This window comes from Ambystoma mexicanum, chromosome 6q (genome assembly GCF_040938575.1).
Source record: "Ambystoma mexicanum isolate Mex_15411 chromosome 6q, UKY_AmexF1_1, whole genome shotgun sequence".
In the NCBI taxonomy this organism is placed as follows: domain Eukaryota; kingdom Metazoa; phylum Chordata; class Amphibia; order Caudata; family Ambystomatidae; genus Ambystoma; species Ambystoma mexicanum.
Genome location: NC_090937.1, coordinates 631,406,362 through 631,430,872, shown reverse-complemented (window position 1 = coordinate 631,430,872; position 24,511 = coordinate 631,406,362). Strand labels below are relative to the sequence as shown.

The window sequence follows — 24,511 nt, the reverse complement described above, 5'->3', positions numbered from 1 at the left end:
CCTGCAGTGTCTGCCCTCAGCTGCTGCTGCCATTGTTCACGTGATGTTTGAGGGGTGCTTGCATTGCTTCATTTGTGGGGGTGTTTGCCAGGGCTCAGCCCTGGCACTTATTTCTGAGCCCCAGCACTTATTGTCTTGGACACACTTTAATTATGAAGCAGTGATAGTCAGTGCATCCATCAACCACAATGAGCAGGTGCGAGATGTAGTATAACCACAAATATGTCGAGACTGTGGGGAGCAGCTGTGGGAGGTGGTAGCAGCGGTGCCCACCCACAGTGTCACGGCAGTGCTAGAAAATATTTGGGCCCTGACATTTCTTTTTTTTTCAAATTAAGCTGGGTGCTTGGCCTATCTCCCACAACTGTCGGACACTTTTCTAGTCCCTAGGCACTTTTCTAACACAAAAACAACTTTCCAAACTTGGATCTGGAGTATGGAGCCAGAATATCTGAACGTTGCCGTTTTGCCAAAAAAAACGCAAAAACGGAGAGATGGAATTTAGCACCGATGTTGCTACTTTGTTAACATTTGGAAGATGGCAAACCAATTTTTCCCTAATCCGTATTATTTCAAATATTTACAAAAGCGGCGAAAATGAAGCAGCGTTTATTTTTTTGTCTTTACTATGTTTTGTTGGTTAGCATAAAAAGAAATGTAAACACATTGGTTTATGTTACTCTGCAAACATAGCACAGAAACAGTCTGATTCATTTTAACTTGTCTGCTGCTTTCCCATTTATCTAAGCAACAAAACTGGTCCAAAGTGCATTTTTGGAATGTTTACGCAATTGTGCAAATGCTAGATAGGCTGGCCTCAGATACTCTTTGCATAGATTAGTTTTTTCCCCCTCCCTTAGATTCAGGGGCGATTTTCTGATGTTACTGTGACATCACGCTTTAAATAAGTAGCATCAACCCTTCACAAATAAAGTCAGCAGCAGAGTTCTGCACACATATTGCAAGACGGCTGAGATGTTCAATGTTCAGACGGTGATCAGTATTTGTGAGGCCCTAAATTCAAAAAAAGAGAAACCGTTAATGCTGTTTGTCCATTAGCACCCTGGGTGGGGGCATTGGCTAATCAGGAGACTCAAAAGAGGGGCTGTACTGTAAGGTACAAGCCCACGTCCCGAGCTGCCTGGGAAGCCAGTGCCCCTTTTACCACTTAGCACCTGTGTAATTTGCTACACGGGTGATAATGGTGTCTTTAAAAAAAGTAAAAACACAACATACCTTTGCCCGGCCCCCCAGCATCACTCATCACTGCTTGTCAGTTAAGTCCGCTTTCATTTTGATAACGTCGATGTCATGAACACTGAAAATGGACTTCAGTGAAATGTAGCACTATGCGCAGCCGAGTGCGGAGTAAAGGCACATTACATTTAAAAAAAGACACCATTAGTACCCGTGTAGTGAACTACACGGTTGCAATGGCAAGTCGCCCTCGGCAGCGACCTGACACTCCCTGTAGTGGCATTGCCACCCTCGTTAAGGGACCCTTGCTTCACTCAGGCTCTTAATTTGGGCGCTGGGCTGTTACCAACAGTGTTGTCCCGCGGCTTCGGGGCATATCGCCTCAATAATGTAGACCGTTTACTGGAGATCTGTACTCACAGAGATCCTCATCGAGCAATCCATTTGCCTGGAAACTGTTTTGCCATATATTAAAATATGGAACAAAACATAAGGACAGTGAGTTTAGCGACAAATCTGTAATTTACAAGATATATAGACCAGAGCGAGGGTATTCATATTTTTCCCCAAATCTTCCCTTTCTAAAAGCTTGGTTCGCAGCTTTGCTTTTGGAGATAAATGAACACGCTGGCGGATACCTCTTCACTTTATCACATTTAAAGTGCATCACTCTACAGGATGGGCCTCGCTGGGAGGCCCCGGTTTGCTTTGCTTGAGTTACTCTTGCCTTTGCCCAAAATTAAAACAGGAGCATTGCTGGCCAGCCATTTTAATGGGGAGCTGGCTTGTTGCAGGCTCTACGTCTCCTCATTCACTGGGATGAGTCCCAATTTTTTGTTTTTACTATCCTGAAAAAATCTCCGTATTCTAAAAAGCCAACAGTTTCCATTTCTCTCTGAAAGCCGAGAGTCACCTGTTTTCTGTTACATCGTCAGATAAAGGAATGGCTTTGGCTGGTGGGTGGTGGGATCTGCAGGCCTCAGGCTTGAGCCAACTGGAAAGGAATGAGAAATAAAAGCCAGGTACGGAGGTGCCTTCTAGTTACATTTATGTGAACAACCCCATGTGTGGCTGATGTTTTTAATGAAGAGGGTTTACATTAGCAAGCACTAACCGTTCGTGTTAAATAAAATCCTTTTTTTCATTGCATTAACTGAAAGGAGACATCTGTGCAGACTCAGATGTGAAGACGTGTATTAATTCAAAGCCCCATTACGGTAAAACATATTAACAGCAAAAATAAAAAATTATTGCAGCGTTCTCATTCTGATGCTTCTGTAACAGGTTGATCGCAGAGGCCGGTAAGATGTGCAGTCGTACCACCACTTTTTTACAGCGTCACAAGGCCACAGTCAGTGGCAGAATATTATGTGTTAAGAGGAAGTTATTATTTATCATTATGGAACCCAAATATTGTGGTTATGCATATCGGTCCTACCCCAAACAGCCTCTGTTGCGCTAACTTCGGCCAGACATATGCTCAACTAGGAGCCTGATGACACTTCTCTCAGCACTTTTCCACCCATCTCATTCCTGATCTTGTCCCCACAATCAGCCATTTTGTACCTGATGTGAAAAACTGTTTCCGGGGTCAGATAATCATACAAACCATTCAGTAACAGACATCGACATCGTCCACGTAGCACTGAAACAGTGTGTCAATTGGTCTAATCCCTCTGTACCCTGGTATCTACCATCCACAGGCAAGCAACGAGCTTGACAAAGCGTACAACTGCAAACAGTTGCCATCGCCCTGAAAACGCTCCAGTCAGCACTTAGAAACCACATCTCTTTGGCCAAATCCAACTAATACTCCTCAACCTTTATCAAAACCTCCAACACAATAAGAGCCTGCTCAAGGGTGTTAAAACACTTCACCAACCCTCTGGCAGTACTGGCAGTTCCTAAATCCACATGTAAGTGTAAAGCCATGAATATGTTCTCCACAAATTACAATTAAAAATACATTAGCAGTAGATGTATTTAGTGTGGCCATCCAACCCATTCTACCATGAAGCACTCCCAGAGGAGTTGCATACAAGGAATCCCCCGGGAAGACCTGTCCAACATTCTCACTGCTCCTAAGGCAACCTCTTACGAAGATGACCGCCTCTCCCCCTTTACTCTTTGGTAAGCTCTCTCCCCACTTTAATATAGCATTAATGCAGTCATCACATAAGGCATCTTCCCTGATGCACTGCTCAAAAAGCTTATACCCTGAAGAACTTACCATCTGGCATCCTATCGCATGCATTTCCTTCAACGGAAAAGTAAATCATCTTCATCTAGCTGCATAAACCAAATTAATTAAATGCATAACCACTGCCAGTACTAATAGTCTGGTTTCCATCCCAGATAGAAAACTAAGATGGCCTTTGTCAATGCTCTTTATATTATGGACACAAATTACCTGTTCCACCTGGTCCTGCTTGATCCCCACGTTTGACTTGGTTGATCACAAAACACTCAGTTATGTGAAGGCCTCTTGCATGGGATTTGATGCGAATGCCATGTGCCATGTGCCTGCTGAATTTCTTCCCAATCAACAGATGCCAGCCTTTTGAGATGGGTATCAGGAGGTCCCTCAAGTTGCCTGTAACTTGCAGAGTTTCAAAGGAATCCATTCGCTCACTAATCATTTGAGACTTCTCTAGGTAGCCTCGGGGAACTCATGGCCATCTCTGACTTCAGATGCACCAGTATGGTGATTAATACACAGCTCTATCCAAAGGTCAAATGACTATATCCTCTGACCGAAAACCTGATCCTTGGCCCTGAATTTCAGCTGAATCACCGCCTAGATCTGAAAAACACACATATGGAATATAACCTCCTCAGAAATTCCACCACCACACACAAATCCAGAAGTGGCTGAAAGACTTTTAGGTTGGTTCACTGGTAGTATTTTGATTTGGGGGCTTTGTATATCAAAATTAATGCATCAAAAAGTCACCCGTAGGTTATGAACATCACCTTGATTCTGCTTGTGGTTAAGTGACTCAGAGTTGTCAAAAGAAATCATTACCTAATAACAACATTAGGTCTTTTGTTGTATACATGTGAGATACATGTTTTAGTTTGTTTCAGAGTCTTTGTATGACCAAGTGGTCATAATTTTATGATGTGTTATATTGAATAAATCTTCAAATATTTTTGTAGACCCGACTTCTCTATCTTTGATATATGTTTGCTAAAATGGTTAAACCACTCTTTTTGTTAATCTTTTGTCTCCACCTAATTCCTAATTGTGCAACATATAAGGGTAGCTTTTTGTGGAACTTGTTTTTCTATGGCATTTCGATTACAGTGCATAATCACTAGGGTTCACCATTCACAGTGATATCTCCAGCACACGTCTCCAAAACATAATTGACATCATCGTATCAACCCGGACTTTGCACAGCAAAAATAAACTGCAGGTTCCATGAATCAGGGTTTATGTCGGCAGTGCAAAGTCACTTTTCAGCAGTGCAAATTCACTTTGAACCAACCAAATATTCCATGAATCGGGCCGATTGTTTTTAGCGCCCCGGGTTTCTGGATTTAAAATCAATGGGGTGCTAATAGCAATAACCCCATATCCGGCAGACTGGATCAGGTGGTCACGGCAACGGGGCTCAACGGCAAGACCCTTGCTGCGTTCGGCCAATACCTTGGGCCCCAGGCCGTTTCCACCCGTCCGGCACTCAGATCAGGTGTTATTTCTTAACTGTTGGCATAAACCAATCGATTACTATGGAACCTGCTTGCTTTTTACATCTGCTCAAAGCTGGTGGATTCCATACCAACTCATTGAAAATGATTTCTGCCATGCACAGATGGTAGACAGCACTTGATGTGTTCTAAGATGCACAAAAGCAAACAGTAAAGGTGATTTTGCCTCTGTTTGCCCCTTTTTTTGGAATTCGTATTACAAATGCTAATAATTGCACAGGAGGCACCTTTGTTGCAGATAACGTTAAACCTAATGGTTCACCACCATGTAAATTGCACATTTCTTTTCAAAATGAGCTCCTCCATGTTTTCTTATGAAATTGTTGGTGGCCATTTTAGTGTTGTCCTGGATTTTAGCTCATGTTTCTTTCTTGTGTCTACTCTTGTCAGATACGGAACGGCAAAGTTCACTACACGTCAGATGCAGGTGTGGCCGGAAAGGTGGAGCGGAACCTCCCTGAGGTTTATGCAGCAGACGGACAGTGGCATACACTACTCATGGAGAAGAATGGATCTTCCACAATGCTGTCGGTAGACCGAGTTCACAGAAGGGAAGTACACCATGTCACGCAAGATTTCGGAGGCCTAAATGTCCTTACAGTCTCTCTCGGAGGAGTTCCACCAGACCAGGCTTCTCAGAGCTCCTATTCAGGTAATGTGCAAATGCCCAAATATGGAAATTGGAGGCTTAAATGAGAAGCACAGAAAATGGATGGCATCTAATGCTTTGGAAAGGAGATGAAATAATGTGTGAATTAAATACAAATCTTTTTTCTCAACATACATAAGTATAGCACAGGGTTGGTGGTACATCAATTTAATCTATGGCAGCTGCCGAGGGTAACACCAGAATATGGGCAGCAGGTGGCACATGGGCAGAATGAAGCCTCTCATGGGTAATATGCATTTTTACAACGATGTAGACAAAGTGAACAGAGGGGTAACAAGTTGCTACTTAATCATGAATTCAATGATTCTAGTAACAGAGATGATGAACGATGGGATTGTATTTTGTTTTTTTTTATAGCTTTGTTCTTTCTCTTTCTCCTTCTTTCTTCTTTTTCTGCACTTTTCTCTGTCATATGTGATCAGAAACTGTATATAAATACTGTTTGATACACTCAGGATACATTAGCCTTGAAAACGCCCTGCCTCCGGCGAAACACTGGCATGTGCATGAAGTAAATGTGTTGGCTTGTCATGCTTCTATTCATAAGCAAGTGATGATATTAAGATTGAATAGGGATGAATGCACCAATATGCAACTCTTGCTTTCAATCACTATTTACATTAGATAATTAACCATGAATGAGTAGTATTCATTGTCTGAGACACTTGGCACAGCAGAGCCATGTGGTTTGCATAGGAAGAATTGAAAATCTGGTACTAAATCACTTTTAATGAATCACTGCACAAACTGCAAATTTTGGCTCAGGAATAGAACCAGTGAAAAAGTTAACAGAGATGAGAAAAAGACATATTTTGCTTCCTTAAACTAAAATTGAACCTGCCTCTAATTGTAACTAGGGGGAACATTTCTGGAGACTTCAGCTCCTTATATAGTGCACTTTTCCTGGTAACCTATAATGTGGCTACAAAGCACCTGCGTGTAGCAAATACACATGGCACCATCGTGGTGGAACATTGCTGTATTCCAGCAACACATTTTTACCCTGGGGAAGTTTCTGGGAAGCGCACATGCAGTGTAAATTCGCACTACAATGGTGATAGGGTTGTTTACTGTGAACTATTAGAAACCAATCGGATGACATTCCAAACACCAAAGCTGCACTACGAGTGCATATGCATGGTTTAATGGAATCAGGGATACAGAATCAGGGGTCATTACTTCCTCTGCTCTGGCAGGATCATAATGCACTGTGCAAAATAGTCCATGAATCAGGTGGATATTCATTTATCTTTTGTGATAATCTCGCAAGCAAGTGATCTACTGGAGTCAGGCCGACATCAGGTGTGTCCTGTAGAAAAGTGTGATCATGTCGCTGTCTTTAATCTCATGGAGAGTTTGAGCTGTGTCAGCGTCTGTCCCATGTCCCTATCCTGGATTGCAGATGAGATTTGGGACTTTCACCCGCTGTCCTCGTTAATGCTGAAAGCAACTTAATATTTTCTAATACACTGTCTGGTCCATGATTCACAGACGTTGACACAATAGTTGTTGCTTGTTTAAGTGAATCTGTTGTGCTGCTAAACGGCCCAGCCAATTGATTACACTAAGCAATCAAGTTAATGGCCAGTAGTGCATACATACTGCTGGCCATGTCTCTGTTTCCCCAAGGATGCCATGAAGTCTAGACATGGCTGCACGTTTCCCTATCTATGGTCCAGGGGTCAAGTCCTAAAAAACAAAAAAAGTGGGGGGTCGGGAGGCACTCGATAACATGCCAATTGTATGTGTTCATCACCAGAATTTAGCATATCAAGGTACCCTCTGAAAAAAGTGGGGTGAGGGCTCCAGAAAAAAGTGGGGGGACTCTGTCCACACACGTGTAAACCTCGACTTGAGCCCTCCTGTGCTCTCCCGCCAGCCACGAGCCCTGCATCCCTCTCGCCATCCCTTCCCCCTAAAAAGAGAGAGCATCCGCAGAGCTGGGGAGAGCACTATTTAAATATATATGCATTGCAGTTCGCACAGGAAGCTGTCGTAATCAATGTTGGTGCTGACTGTACTTGCTCGGACTCCACTTGGGCTGTTCCCAAACACCATAGTTGGGCCTCAGTCGTTTTGCTTTTATTCCATGACATCACATGTTGGGTTTGTTTACTTTCCTTTCAGTTGTATTGAGCCCACGTTTGGCAAGGTATTACAGCATTATGTCTAAAGGAGGAACTTGAATGGAATGCTACTGGGTGCCATTCAGTGTTCCCAATGCAAATCAAGCCAGCACCGTTTTGGTTAAAATGCTCCTCTTCTCCAGGACAGAGAGGGGAGGCTGGAGGGACAGGGCGAATATCGTCTTCCCAAACCCTCTGTGCAAGCCAATAAAGAACCAGTTCCCACTCATCTACGTCCAACCACAAGGCGCCCCCTTATTCTGCTCGTGCTCTGGGATACTGCATAGTACGGAGAAGGCTCCGCCAGGTGCTGCAGTAGGTTTTTTTGTTTTATTTCTAAGTCTCGCTGCTGAATGAGGACCTAACAGTTTAGCTCTTAGGCCTGCCAGCAGTTTGCAATGAGCCGTGAGAACAAAGCATGAGGTAGCTCATGACTTGAGCACTCACCCCAAACAAGAGTCGGCCGGCATTTTGCACGTTTAAATCAGGGGCGGGCGTCTTTGCCCGTTCCCACCTCAGAATTCGATGTATTGAGGTCTATATATTGTGACTTTATTGTATTTGGCACAAAGCATTAGAAGTCAAAACCTAAATCAGGCATATCCTGTTAACCCAGCCCGGACAACAATTATGGCTCTCATATTCAAAATATAGAAAACTGCAGTCTGTTGTCAATGTGTATAAATGGCCCTGATTCCCACCTTCCTAAACACCTATGGATCGGCTCATTTTAGGAAAATGCCGCCTGGTTCATGGAAAAATGCACGTGCTTTACGCTTTATTGTCACCGGTCCTCCTTCACCATTCTACTGAACCACTCCACACAGCCTTTAACACTGTTGCCCATACCTCCCTCCTCCTGACCCACTCCTCCATGGGCTTCAAGGTCACTGTGCTCCACTGGGTGGCCTCTTACCTCCCTGACTGTGCCTCCTTCATTTCTTGGAACTCTAACAACTCCGCCTCTACAAACCTTCCAGTGGCCATCTACCAGGGCTATGACCAGGGCTATGTTCTAAGCCCACCCTTCGCCTTCTACACCTGCTTCCTGGGCACACTCATGTTGCTCTTAAACTTCCATTGTCACTTCTTTGCTGATAAAACCTAGATCTTTTCCTCCTTCCCTCCAGTGGTTGAAGCGGGCAGGAGCGTTTGGGAGCAGTGCTCCTCTACTTGAAAATGAAAAAAAGTGTTAATGTTGCTACACGTTCATTTAAAAAATAAAACTGTCTCGGACCAGTTTAGTGAAGGAAGAAGTGGACATGTGCACTTTCAGTGCACTGCACTGAAAATTCCCTTAAACAGCAGGTTTATTTGTTTGGGGGTTTGGATTGAGCGTGGGAAGGGGCATAGCGATGGGGTTTGTGGGGAGAGGCGGCAGGACAGCAGGGGACATAGTTTCACTGCTTCTTTTTGTACACTATGACCACTGCTTACCCCCTTCAGAACTGCTCTCTCTGATCAATAAACAGCTGCCACACTGTCATCCATCGCTGGGAGGATATATGGTGCCTGATGTTGAATGCATCTACAACAGAAGACATGCTTCTCTCGGCCTTCGAAACCAACCACATTATTTAGGTTCCTTTCTCCTTCCATTCTGACCTCCACACTCACCTTTAGCCAAGACCTGCAATCTTGGGGTGCTCTATCACAGTGACCTAAAAATGCAACTATTTATCATGGCAACTACCACTGTTGGCAGGATTAACCTCCTTAACATATGAAAATCACCCCACACCTCATTTCTCTCCATACTAAAATCCTCACGTCAACCCTTGTCTTCTGCAGACTTGATTGCTACAATTTATGATGCTTCTGCACTTCTTCTATCTCCTCGAAAAGGCTCTCAACCTCACTACACTTACCCTCTACAATCAACCAATATCAACTCCTGCCTCTGCACACCGACACCAGGCTGATTGTGTGTCCATGCAAAATTTCTGTCATCCTCCCCATATGTTTTGAACGTCATCCTACCGCAAGATTGCATCCAAAATGCCAACTTGCCAGTAAGGGCAGGAGGCGCAGTGGTAATCAGCCACACAAGCGATTGGCCATGCTCCATCATCTCCTCTCCTAGAATATGCTAATTTCAATCATTAGCCTGCCATTTCCCTCTATCACCCAAGGAATCCTTCACCTTCCACCTCATCTGGAGACCACCTCGCATGGGTGACTTTTATGCCTATTGCACTGTCCTCTTCCATGGAACATAAGCAAATTATGTTTTCCCCGTGCACAACAAAGTCAACACCATAGACATAGTCTTTACATCATCCCCCTGATTCACCTGTGCAGACCCTTTCACACTTGACTAGTGTGACCATGCCACCATCCCACTCGACTACGACTCACAAAGGTCAGGCTAAATGACCCCTGTTTCAACGCCACTCATTCAAAAATGTCCTGCTCAATGAGCTAGAGACAAACTTTGCCTCAGGCCTCCTGGAATTATAATTCAGCCAGGCTAAGGCCAAACCATCCATCCCATGGTATACCACTAAGAGTCTCAAACAAATGCTCAATCAAAGCCCTAGAGAAATGGTGGCACAAACACCATAACTCGAGAGACGTCACCAACCTCAAATCTCTTTGTGCAAACCGTAAGATTCTGACTACCGAGGTCAAAGCTGCTTACTACTCCACCACAGGTGCAGCAGCCTCTAACAGGAGCACAGCCCTCTTTGAAGTAGTAAAGAATTGCACCAAAACCACACCCAACACGAGCTACCTGCAACCGGGGACAAAATCTGAGAGACCATCAAATCAACATCTCAGAGCTTTAGCCTCCCCTGCACTCCACCATGCACACTGACCCTCTGGACCGAATTCTCTCCTCTCTTTCCCCCAGATCTCCTAAAAGTGATTGCCTCCCTGAAAACTACTCTAGCCTCCATCATTAAACAATTGACACGCCCAACACTCAATGCACTCCTCAGCATCACCAATGACTCCCTAACAGAAGGATCATTCCCGGAATCCCTCAAGACTGGACCCATTCCGAAACTCCTGTTTATTGGCAAAATCTTGGAAAAAGTAGTTGCTACACAACTACTCACCAGTATCGAACAATTCCAACTCCTAAATGACTGTCAGTCATGGTTCCACCCAAAGTGTATCATCGAGACAGCTACCATCCAGATGATGGATGATGCTCTCCAAATCATGGATAAGGTCGTCTCATGGCTCCTCGTCCTACTTGTCCTCTTGACTGCATTCAACACCGTCAACCACCACATCCATCTCTCCCACCTTGCTGACAGCATGGGATATTCTGACATTGTCCTGAATTGGTTTACCTCCTGCCTCTCAGGCAGACACCAGGTTGTCCAGATGAACTCATTGGGCCTCACTACAAGTTTGCCGGTCCAGGAACTACGGTACCAGTAAGCTTGCCAGTACCATAGTTCTCGGACCGGCAAACTATGAGTTGTGCTCGTGGGTGCCTTTCTGCCCGCCAGGTCCAAACTGGCGGGCAGAGCTGCACCCACAAGTGCAGCATGCTGGAGGCACCGGCACCATTGTTAATGGTGCCGGTGCATCCAACCTCCTTATTCCCAATGAGCCCTATGGGGCTCAAATGGGAATGGAGAGCATTCCATTCCGGCACCCGCAAGTGGGCAATTACTGGGTCTGGCAGGGCCGTAATGACCTGGTAATTGCCCATTTGTGGGCGCCGGAAAAAATTGCAAGTTTGGTGGCAGCCTGCCGGTTTTACTGGCAGGACTACCACCAAATTTTTAATGAGGCCCATTGCTTTCTAACCAACTCCAGATCTCCTCCGGAATCCCCCCAGGCTCCATCCTCTCACCAATCCTTTTTAACCTTTACATGGAGCCTCCGGGCACTCTCCTCAAAGATCCCAAAATAGCCATCCCCCAATACGCAGGTGATACTCAGTTGTACATGAAAGTAAATAGCGAGCAGAACATCATTTGTCTGTGGGATTACCTAGTCATCATCCAGTCCTGTATGTCGACTGCCTGCCTCAAACTAAACCCATCCAAGACTGAATTCATCCTCATCGGTCCGCCCGGTAACCAACTTGTCCGACAATGGCTCAATGATGTGCACCGAGAAGGATTTGATCAGCAACTTTCAGACTCAGCACAATTCTTAGGCTTCAACATTCACAGAAATCTGTCCTTTCAGAAACATATAGCCAAGAAGGCCCAAATAGCCAGGCTCAGAATATCTACCCTTCGAAAAATCAAACCCTTCATCGCACCGTAGGATTTACAAAGCATAGTGCAGGCCCTTGTGGTCTTGGCATTGATGGGGGAAATGCTCTACTGACAGGGCTAACTTTGCTCCCCAAAAAGCAGTCTACCACGCTGCAGCATGTCTTATTACCGAAGCACAGAAATCTGACCAAATTACCCCTATACTATGCAAACTACACTGTCTTCCACTCCAAGCCAGGATACTGTTCATGACTGCATGCATCATCTACAAAGAGGTCACAAGTAGGTCATCAGCATACCTGGCAGCTAAGCTCCACATATTTAGTGGCACACACTCCTTGTGCAGCAAATGAACCACCTTGCTTGAATAACAACTCGTCTGCAAAGAGAGGACCATCATACAATCCTTCTCTTGTCATGCACGCACCCCCTGGTACTCGATTGGTTGTCAGCTCGGAATGCCCCACAATTTTCCAATTTCGCAAATCTCTCAAGACATGGCTCTTTCAACTACACCTGACTAAGGACTTATTCCAATGGATGCATATACAGATGCAGAGACCTCACAGTACTGCTCTGTTAAAAGATACCAGTCCAAATACTGTCTACCCACACCTGTACAGTGCTCCGCTGCTCTCGAGCTAGGTTTGCACTTTAAACAATAAAATGCAAAATAAAATAAAAATTAGTGATGCTGCAAATTTATTATCGTATCACATAACAGTTATGATTGAATGCCCTTGTTTTGCACATGTTTACATTTTAAGAACTTAATTCATAGTTGACAAGGCTCTAAGCACGTGACCAATGGTCCACAGGTGTCAGAAGAGCTGCAGAGGCCTCGCTTTGAGTGATGTGGTTGATTCACAGTGATGTGGTTGATCCAAGAGTAAGCCTGATTTAACATTGACTCACAACTGAAGAGGTTAATCCAATTTACAAAAAAAAAACATTACTCTGAGTGATTTAGGTGCACTCCCGACTTACTTATAGTAAGTCAGTGGTAAGACATGTGTTAGTTAAGAGTATTCGGAGTAGCTTCTTTTGTGAACTGATAGTAGTCATAATCCAGGTGCAAGTCAAGCGTAAGTCAGACTTATCCCTGATTGTGAATTTCACCCATGGTCCCTGGCGTTTGCCTGTAACAGACTATGGGCCTCATTACGACCTAGCGCCATGGTTGACGCCGGATTCTGCCATGGAGAATGGCGGAATTACCGCCCCATTCCAAGGTAGGTTGGGCGGTAATTCCCCATTCACCATTGGCCCTTCCCCATTCCCATTCTTTCCCCATAGGGCTCAATGGGAATGGGGAAGGCGGTAATTACGGCACCGCAAATTGCGGAACCGTAATTACCTCCAAGGTCCCTTTGCGGGTCCCTTCCTTAACGTCTGGTAAAACCAGCCATTATGGTAGGGACCCGCAAAGGGGCCTTGTTATTGGGCAGTAAGGGATTACCGGCACCAGTGCCCTTACCGGTACGATAATCCCTTACCGCCCGGGTCATAATGAGGCCCTATGTCCTTCTTTCCAAGTGCCTTTCTCATCCCTGCTCTCATTCTCAAGAAAGGGATGAAAGAACGAGAGTAGTAAAGTAGGAAATGTGGCAACAGAGAAAAGTTTAAGACAAAAAGAGAAAAAAGTAACAATGTGCCAAAATAGGACACATGAAGCTGGAAAGAAAGAAACGTTTGCCACACCCTCAGTGTTGTGTTTGTGATGCAAATTCTTTGTAAACATAAACACAATTACTCTCCTGGGATGATAATACACCATTCCCACCACCTTACACTCGCACTGCTGCAAACATGCACAACATAAGAGTTTGTATAGTGCAAAATTAATGCAGCCAGTAAGTCTGTACTGTAGTGTATGCTAGCGATCACTGTTGGCTGTGCAGTTTCTGTGATATTACGTGTAATTGTAAATATAGCATAAGATGGTGGGGCCAAGTCCAAGATGCTCTGAAATCTCCATGTTTGCCCCAGTGCCCATTTTAGCGATGCAAGCTTGCTCTTTCTGCATAAGCTGATTGTTTTGGAATGTGCATTACATTATCACTCTTCTAATGTGCTGCAACCATTGTCTCATTTCTATAGGTTTTGACGGATGCATTGCCTATGTCAAGTACAACAGAGAAAGTCTACCTTTCACAGGACAGCACAGTCTGGCCACAATTTCCAAAACCGATCCCTCCATAAAGATTGGGTGCCGAGGACCTAACATTTGCGCCAGTAATCCGTGCTGGGGAGACCTCATGTGCCTCAACCAGTGGCATACCTACAAGTGTGTTCCTCCAGGGGAATGTGCTTCCAGCCCTTGCCTGAACGGCGGCAGCTGCGAGCCTGGCACGCATTCTGGATTTGCATGTAGCTGCCCCGAATCATACTCAGGAAGAAGATGTGAAATTGTGGTGGCGTGTCTTGGAATTGTGTGTCTCCAGGGCAATGTGTGCAAAGGTACAAACAACGGAGGCCACATATGCATTCCAAACCCGCGTACTGAGGAGCTAGGCTTGCCCATCTGGGCTGTGCCTGCCATCGTTGGCAGTTGTGCTACTGTCCTCGCATTGCTTGTGCTCAGTCTGATCCTTTGCAACCAGTGTAAAGGGAAGCGAAAGTCCAAAGTGCCAAAGGATGAAAAGAAGCCCAAAGAAAAGAAGAAGAAAGGGAGCGAGAACGATGCTTTTGATGATCCCGACAATATCCCACCATACGGCGATGATATGACAATCAGAAAACAACCCGAAGGCAACCCTAAGCCTGATATCATTGAAAGAGAAAACCCATATTTAATTTATGATGAGACAGACCTTCAGCATAATTCAGAGGTAGTCCCCAGTGCGCCCATGGCGGCACCTGAACCCGAGATAGAGCACTACGACATAGAAAACGCGAGTAGCATTGCCCCTTCCGATGCCGACATAATACAGCACTACAAGCAGTTCCGGAGCCACACACCCAAATTCTCCATCCAGAGACATAGCCCCCTTGGTTTTGCTAGGCAGTCTCCCATGCCTCTTGGAGCAAGCAGCCTAACGTATCAACCACCATACAGCCAGGGGCTGAGGACATCGTCTTTGACCCATTCTACATGTCCTCCGCCCAATCCCCTGTCTCGTCACAGCCCTGCACCATTCTCAAAGTCTTCTACATTCTACAGAAACAGTCCCGCCAGGGAAATGCAACTTTCGAGTCGAGCAGGCAGTCCTCTGGAAATGCATAATGATCCTTGCCAGCCTGGCATTTTCAACTATGCCACTCGCCTTGGAAGGAGAAGCAAGAGCCCTCAAACTATGGCCGGGCACAGTTCCAGGCCAGGCAGTCGACTAAAGCAGCCCATAGGGCAAATCCCATTGGAGACAGGGCCACCGGTGGGGCTTTCGATTGAAGAGGTTGAGAGACTGAACACACCTCGTCCTCGAAATCCAAGCATCTGTAGTGCTGACCATGGAAGATCTTCATCAGAAGAAGACTGCAGGAGGCCCCTGTCAAGAATACGAAACCCGGCGGATGGCATTCCGGCACCGGAATCATCCTCCGACAGTGACTCCCACGAGTCCTTCACCTGCTCAGAGATGGAATACGACAGGGACAAACCTGTCGTGTACACCTCGCGTATGCCGAAACTATCCCAAGTCAATGAATCAGATGCTGATGATGAAGACAATTATGGTGCTCGGATGAAGCACAGAAGGTACCACGGCCGCAGGGCCGATGGTGGTGCCGCCGGCTCAAACACAGCTACCCTTGTTGCTGAGAACACTTTGCCCTTGAAACTTGGGCATCAAGCAGGGAACTTCAACTGGGACAATCTACTGAACTGGGGCCCTGGGTTCGGGCATTATGTGGATGTTTTTAAAGATTTAGCCTCGCTCCCTGAAAAAGGAGCAGCATCTGAAGAAGGCAAAGGTGGGACATTAAAGCCTGCCTCAAAAGATGGGGAGGCAGAACAGTATGTATAGGAATTCGGCAATGGCATTGCCCAGGTGCAAAGATAGGGAACTGTCAAGCCATTGTGCAGGTGCATGAAATTAAGAAAAGTCCACATTTTAATACCAGGCCAGTGTGAACTGTTGGTTGGAAAAGACAGTTTTAAATAACCTCTGTGCTGCTGAAACTGACATAAAACATTAATTTAATTCTGCTTGGACAAACGTATTTCCCTGCATGCAGTGCATTTAAAAACCAGACTTTCGTCATCCAGTTCCAAAAATGGTTTCTTAAAAGCATTTATGGTTTGTAATAGTTCTCTCTTTTTGTTTGTAAAGTTCGTGGTTCATCGCAAAAAGAACTTTTAAACGATTTCAGAAAAGGATCTATGGTATATTTTTGATATTATATTTTGCATAACAAATGCCTTTAACAACATTTGTTTTTTAAGAAGCGTACGTACGAACGACCCTGTGGCCCCTCAGAGATGGACTGCAGCGATCAAGCATCTGAAGGCTTTTTTGCCTCCGTCACCCAGAGTTCCAAGCCTATGTGCTTGTTTTCCCAGGAGAATGAGCGGGACTGTGTGAACTGTCAATGGTACATGGACAAAGGTAAAGCAATGGCTGCCAGCAAACAGCTCAGGCTTATCCGCACTTTAGGATATTTCTGAGACTATCTGTGAGGCGGCCTTGGGTCCCTCTGCAATATATGGGCTTCCTCCTTGTGCTTCCAGTGTGTACGACCCAAGTTGGCAATCGCGAGAAAATGGCCGCTGGAGAGACTTTGATGTACTGTAGCATTTCAGAATTCGGCCTACTTCCTTCTCAGAAACCTTAAATGGATTATTTATTGCGCAAGCTGGCATTTGAGCGCTCACGAATAAAAGTTGTTTACAGGCCGAGCTGGTATTGTTCGTTAATGCCACAAAAATGCAAGCCGTCTGAAATGTCCACACAGTAACGCTGCATGAAGAACGATGGTTTTCGTGCTGTTATGACTTTTTCTATCATGTACAAATGTGCAAACCTTTTGTTTTGTTTACCTATGACGTGTTTTTATATCAATGGTTTCCTATGATGAATAGATTTTTTGCCTTCAGGGTAAGGTGAGAAGAAAAGATTTTTTTTTGTACAATTGTTACTTATGTAACATTCATATTTTTCACATTTTGATACGACTGTAACATACGTGTATGCTTTGTACTTGTAAATGCCAATAATAGAATTAAAATATTTATTTAAAATATGTTTTCTTGTCATCTAAATGCGCCATGCATTACAGTTACCTGTAATATTTGTTGGTATTGCTGAAGGAAACAAGTACCTTAACACTAGTCAGAAAGTATGTCACTTATGTAGGCCGTTATGGTTTTCAGCAATACTTAAGCATAGAATCAACCTTCTGGTACTGAATTTGTTTTTGAGTTTATTCGCTTTAGTGTTGATTCTTAGGACTTTCCCATGTTAAAACATGTTTGTAAATCAGGACCTTAGTAATGGAAGTTCAAACACAAATCACTAATATACCAGACATAGGGCCTGATTCACTTAGCGTTTTCCAACGGGATTGCGCCATTATAAAAGGCTTCTGTGAATCAGGCCCTATAGTGTTTACGCAAAATGTTTTTATGTTAGTGTTGGGGCAGGATGGTCGCGCCAGAGAGATGCGAGAAGACAGGTAAGCGGATTCCGCATACAGGACCCACAGAGTGCTGCCACCAAGGAATCACGTGCCAGGCGGCTCAGGCCTGGTACCCATTTGCAGTAGGGGTTATGGCGGGATCTAATTCAGGGATGGGTGCACCCGCAACGCCAACACTCTAGTGCTATTTGCATCAGTTTGAGTTTATCAGTTCCTGATTAGCCTCTGGTCTGGTTTGCATTGCATCAGGTCTGTTCAAACTATAGTCACTGAACTTCCGCGTTTGAGGCAAATGGGCCAGAGCAGTGCCAAGATGTAGGTTTACAAAGGCCCTGCTTTCTTTGTTATCACTAACCACCAATATCCTAGCATTTAGTACTGCCAGAGAGATGACCACACTAATTTTCACAAACGGTTCCCGCTGTTTCCATCCATCAAATGTTCTTAGGGCTTTGAGCCACTCAAATCAGGTTTCAACTCATTAGAATAATTTCGAGATGGTTCAATTCATCTACATTATTATAATTATAAATATAGTGTAGCTTCCTTTTTTTGTGCCGTTGCATCAGATTTGAACAAGCTCACCCACTCATAGTTAATACCACTATAGCTCCCAATTTTCTAGGAAACAGGTTTTAACACAGAAGACACATTGCGGTCCAGAGCACAAGCTACTTCACCCTACTGCGCATGCCTGGCATTTTATGACCGAATACTTGCAACATTCCATTGTTTCAGTGCGAGTAGTGAATTCACACATCAGCAATAATGGGAGGCAGACATAAATATAAGCTCCCGTTAATTATAATGATGATGTAGTGTGCTATACGTATACAAAATTGCATATATTTGTTTTCAAAAGAAGTGTTTTGTGTTGCCATCTCATCTCTTGAAACCAAGTTTATAAAAGCTATCAATCAAACGTGTTTATTTCAAGGGTTTTGTTCGTAAAATGCAGGTACATAATACTACAATCAATACGAGAAAATTTATGATGTGCTGATTTGATAAATATTATGAAACTTTGAATTATGATTCGGGATTGCAGAAACTCCTGAATAAGTGTTTATTCTCTGATGTACTTAATGGAATAGGTCAGACATGAAATGAATTCAGATGCATATGTTTAAAATATGTTCGCGTCTACAGGTTTCTGTTTGCATTTTAAACCTGCACATTTGCCGTTCTGCATTTATCGCTTCTGAGAACCTGCTCTCCAGCTCAACTGTGACACTGTGATGTCATCGGAGCGATGACATCCTTGCCCGATATATTCTTTCTTTTCCTGATGTACTCAAATGTCATTCATGAAATAACGTGTTCTTTCCTAAATAATGTTCAAAGTAGGGCTACCTAGCCTCTTTGTAGGGCAGCCTAGCCTGAGCCTGCTGGCAGCTGCTGGTAGGGCAGCCTAGCCTGCTGGTAGGACAGCCTAACCTGCTGGTGGAGTAGTCTAGTCTGCTGGTAGGGCATGCTAGCCTGCAGGTAGGGCAGCCTAGCCTGCTGGTAGGGCAGCCTAACCTGCTGGTAGAGTAGTCTAGCCTGCTGGTAGGGCAGGCTAGCCTGCTGGTAGAGCAGTCTAGTCTGCTGGTAGGGCCGCCTATCCTGCTGCATTGTCTACGTCATTGCAAATAATCTTGGTAGAAGTGCTTGCAGCATGGCTGAAAAGATGGTCTTTGTAGAAATTAGCCATGCAAGTCTGGAAAAATGTAAACGATACCCCTGGAGCAATTGTCTGCCTGTGAATGGTGTATTCTTGGTATCATGCCATGACATCATTTTTTGCTGCATCACATCCATAAACTCCATTACCACCAGTGCAATTCAGGTGATGATCAGTGGCGGGCCTCAGAGCAGGGACAGGAGGGGAGAAGTGATGGGTCTTGGGCCAGTAATGGACCTTTAACTTGGGCCTCTAAACAGGGAATTCCCAGCACATGGATGGGCTTCAGTGCAGGGACGGGCCTCACCCAGGTTTGGGTCTGTATCACAAGGATAGAGGTCATAAGAATGGGCACAATGCTGGAAAGCTGTGCACATTCAATGCATTCTGGTGCTTAAATATTTTTCATGTAAAAAAACATTCCATAAGCCCGAAATATCACTTTTCAGAAATTAAATATTGTCCGTGTCTTCAGTACATAATCTAAGTCCATGGGCGCTTCAGGAGGACACTGGGAGCATATAGCTTAAGACCACACGACTATCATCACTGTGACCTCCGAGGTTCATATACATAGAATAGATACCTCAATGAAGCCAATATTTTTCATACAGATGGATTTGTGGTACATTTTCTACATCTATGGGTTTACTATCCAATATAATTAAGCCGCACGCTATATTGAAAGTGAGGTGATTTCATGCTCTGCAGACGTTGTTATGATCACTATTAAAATGTTCTAGGCCAATCCATGCCCTTTGTCTGGTTCCTGGCGGGAGGTTGCACCATTTTATATGCCATATTCCTCCCCCAAGTCCCATCCCTCACATAAGGCCCATCCCTTCCATAAAGCTCATGCCTGCTCTGTGGCCTTTCCCTTTTCACAGGCCTGTTCCAACCACATGACCTACCTCTGCCTTGATGTCCAGTGCTGCTCTGAAACCAATCCCTGCTCTGGGCCCTATTTCTTCCCTGATGTCGGTCCTTGACCCAGGTCCCATTCCTACACCAAGACGTAGTCCTGCCCTGACAACCTTTGCTACACCAATGACCATGCCAACTCTGATGCCCATTCCTGTTCTGATACCCATACTTTCCCTGATGCCCATACCTTCTCCAAAACTCATTCCTGTTCCAAGGGCCATTACAATAACACCAAGAGGTTTGAGGGAAAATAACCCATACGCAATCCCTCTATAAAGGTGGCCAACCTTTCAAATAGTATACAAAACAATGTTTATGGATTAAACAACTCTGTTGCAAGAAAAGAAAAGTTGGAAACTACTCAGCCATTTTGAATAATCCCCTTCTCGGAGAGTCGCACCTCAATAAAGTATTCTCATTGTTGAATTCGTAAATTAACCATACTCTCGTAATCTTACATCTTAGTCCATTCTCGCAATCTTCTCAAATTACGACAATTTTGAAAGGTTGCAAACATACAAACAGTTATATAGTTCCCCCAAGCTTTAGACGTAACGATACACTGTCAGTTTACCTCTCAATCAGGTGATTACAAAGTTGTAGAGGTTTAGAGATTAGTAGTCCCAAAATGTGTTGATCCTCAATAAATGGGGTTCACTGCTTTCAGACTGTAGCACAGCATCCAATTTTGTATCAATAGCCAGACATCACAACAGTCTCTTGCCGGAGTGAGGTGATCACCTAGGTTGAGAGATAATTGTGCTTGAGTTCTCCTAAATGCATAACACACTGGTATACATTGTTCATCCTCTCTCTTTAATACTGTGTTAAATATTCTATTCAAATGGAAGGCTGTGGGACAGTATCAGAAGAGAACCGCAGTATGTTGATTAAATCTAGCAACCTAATGTATTGCTTGTGGAGTCAGCAAGCAACAGTTGTTACCCAACTTCATTGTTAATGCAGTGTTTACATCAGCCCGGCCGACGCGACCTTCAAATAGGTCAGTGCGTCGAGAACATGTAACGGTGTAATTTAACTATCTGGTAAAATCAACAACGGTTTGTTTTTGTGCTGTACCTCTTTGCTGGTACGCGGTGTCCCTTCACATATTGAGTAATCGCCACAGCAGTAGCTTCATATCACGGCGTCACAGGGAGAAAGTAGTTGTTGGTAGGAGTGAATCCGTGCGGAATCTGCCGGTGATGAGGAGTGGACATGGAAAGAGAAAATCGTTCAAGATTAGCTCCTTTGAGATTGTCTAGGCTCTTAGTACCCGAGGTGTAACTAGATTCCCAACCTTTGTGCCAGCTTACCTGTCTTTTTCTAGACAGCAGGAATGCAGAGAAAACAACATAGGCTCCTCTCTCCAAATGACGTATCCACCTATCGGTCCAGGTCAGTGCCTTAAGAATGTAATAACGGCCTTTATCATTGGTCACGGAGACGCGCTGAACATCAGCCTCTTAGTTCCTTAAATGGAAAGGTGTCTATTGTTTCAACTAGCCAGATGACTGACAGCAAATGACACCTTATCATTACTCAATCCCTCCAAGGCTGAATGGCGGGAAAGTAGATGCAGCGGTTATATTATTTCGAGCAATTCTGGACTCATGCTCGATTAGGATAAAAAGTCACAGAGGAGCGTTTTCTGGGATTCAGGATATCTTTGTTTTTCCAAACACAATGTAGTTCCGCATTAAGAATTATGTATATATCGTGTATAGGCATGACACTCTGACGCTCGATACGTGCGTGTAGCCATGATGATGCAGCTGTTATAGTCTCCATTCAAGTTTCTCATTAAATCCTATGGTTGCACTTTTCGTAAGAAAAATGATTTGCTGTTCCTTCGCAACAAGTGTCCTTTTGTCTCGGTTGCTATCTCCACTGTGTTGCAGTTTGTATACAACCAACCATTTAAGTTCATCTGGTCTGTGTGTCATCTCGATCCAATGATCGACCAGAGGGGCATTCGAAGTACGGTTCCTCAAGCAGGATCTATGTTCACCTATCCTTATTTAGATTTTTCTCTGTTTTTCCGATATATCGTTTCAGACAGGGGCACCATATGCCGTATATCACCATCATGGAGTTGTAGTTTGTGTGATAACTCTGTCTCCAAGGTGTGGTGGGTCCTAGGTCAATTGCTGTACTTGGTGTTGTAAATTGACAACATGCACGGCAGTCGCATGGGTAATGTCCGAGGATTATGGGCAATCCCCACTGTTGAGGTAACATCGGTTGTTTTGTTGGTCTTAAACTTATATCATTCCTAGAAATTCATTCTTTAAGGTTCTTACTTCATTTAAATGCTATGACAGGATTTTGTAATGGTTTCTCACTCTTTTCCAAGATATTCCAGTTTTTAGAGATAATCTTTTTAATGTTGTTGGAGAGATGGCTGTAGGTATTTACAAACACCAGTTTATTGTCTTCCTTATTTCCATCAGGTGTCTGGTTCCTGTGCTCCAATAGGGCTTCCCTATGATTGTTGTTGGCTCTTTTCAATGCTGGAGTGGTCATTCTCACGGGATAACCCCGTTCCTCCAAGCGATCTTTCATCCTTAAGGCTTCTCTTTTGAAATCCTGTCTATTTGTACTGTTTCATTTTAAATGAAGAAATTGTCCCACAGTTAAGTTTTCTCTAACGTGTTGTGGATGGAAGCTCGAGAAATGCAATATTGAATTTCAATCTGTGGGTTTATTGAATGGTTTAACAAACACACTTTTATTCACTGGGTCAACAGAGATTGAGATATCTAGGAAGCTTAGTGTCATAGTACTTGAGTTTGAAGTGAATTTGAGGAAGCAGTCTTGAGTATTAATCCAACTGCAAAAGACATGTATGTCATCTGCTTTGCCAGTCCAAATCACTAGGATGTCATCAATATATCTCCTCCATATTCTAATATGGTTGAGAAAAGGATTGTTAGGTGTCATAATCTTCTGGATTTCAAAGGCCTCCATTTACAGATTGGCGATGCTGGGGGATAGAGTAGCCCCCATCGCGGACCCCTGAATCTGCTTGAAAAATTGCAGTTCAAATGGAAATAGTTCTCAACAAGCGCCATCTCAGCACACCGCAATATAAATGATATTGCAGTGGTTTTGACCTGATTTCACGTAGTAGTTTGTCTTCCAGCATCTCTAAGGATGCTTTCTGCGGGATACTTGTATATAGTGCAACTACGTCTAGACCAAGCAGGATTTTTGTCTGTGGATCGAATGTTATTCCTTCAATTTCCTTTATTCTCTTGTTAGTCTAAGAAATGACCCTGACCGTGTATAGTATGTATATTATGTTGGCCGGAAACCAATTGCCTCATATGACCAACATCGCAAACACAGAATCGTCAGTATAACAAGTATAACATCAGGGCGTCCATTTAGTGTAACATCCGCTATCTTGCTTTTTTCCTTTCTGTCAAATGCTTTGCAAAATGTATTTTATTCTGAAAGCTCATACACGGTGCAAGGCCACAGCTGCATGTTGAAAGAGCAAACCCAGACAGGAATGCCAAACAGTGCAGAACTACATTGTTTTCCACCCTCACAAAGTTATTGGAGGCAAGCAAGAGCGGCATTTAATCAACGGCCCAGGTGCCGGCCTGTCTCACTAAAGCTGTAGCAATAGGCAGTTAAAGCATGAATTATAATCGTCTAGCGGTCCTCCTTCGCAGATCTTCCTCAGAACAGGCTGACCTGTAGTTCACGAATAGAACCGAGTAGATAACGTGTTATTGAATGTGTTTCTCTCACGAACACGACATCCTTGCTGAACAAGTGCTTTATGTTCTCCATAACAAAGAACAGTCTCTTCAACTTTTGCTAAAATGAGTATGATTAGATTGAATAAGAAACCTGTCATAATGTGTCATATTTGTCATGATTGTCAATAACCGAACCCTAGCTCTAGAAGAAACATTATGGGCGGTTTTATGTGCCTTCAAAGATTGTATGTTTGTATATATGTTCCTGCTTGAGCGATGCTCGCTCTCTTACGTCTCACGAGGTCTGGATGACACACGTTGCGAGACGTTAGACCCAGTCGGCCGACTGAGCATACTTTGCAATAAACCATAGCACTTGGAAATCAAATCTCGTGTCTGTCGTATCACTAGTATATGGTGATTGTGCCTTAGTTTCCATATGGGGAGGGTCTTCAGTGCCTAGCAATCTGAGTTTTGTCTTGAACATATGAGTCCATTCGTTTTACTAATGGTTGAAGAAAGGCATCTGCAAAGCGTTCCAAGGGCCACCTGAACATGGCACTTTGCAAGAAAGTCAGAGGAATCACTGACAGCGATAAATAAATATTAAAAAGAAAACTATTGAACATTCAATCGAGGTAAGATTACAAATGTTACATTATAGTTATTTTACTACCCTCCATGCGTTTATTTGGAAATGAGGTATGATGTGTTGCACATGGGTCTATGTTGTTCAGTTC

General features: G+C 44.0%; 1 protein-coding gene across 1 annotated transcript in view; it reads left to right on the top strand.

The window, feature by feature from the left end:
• The window catches only part of FAT4 (FAT atypical cadherin 4), a 438,908-nt gene extending 421,835 nt beyond the window's left edge, over window positions 1–17,073 (top strand). The window contains exons 16-17 of the mRNA XM_069631121.1: window positions 5,302–5,563; window positions 13,995–17,073. Of these exons, the coding sequence (XP_069487222.1) occupies window positions 5,302–5,563; window positions 13,995–15,859 (2,127 nt within the window). The 3' untranslated portion in view covers window positions 15,860–17,073. The remainder of the gene's footprint in view (window positions 1–5,301; window positions 5,564–13,994) is intronic.
• Window positions 17,074–24,511: the final 7,438 nt, after the last annotated feature.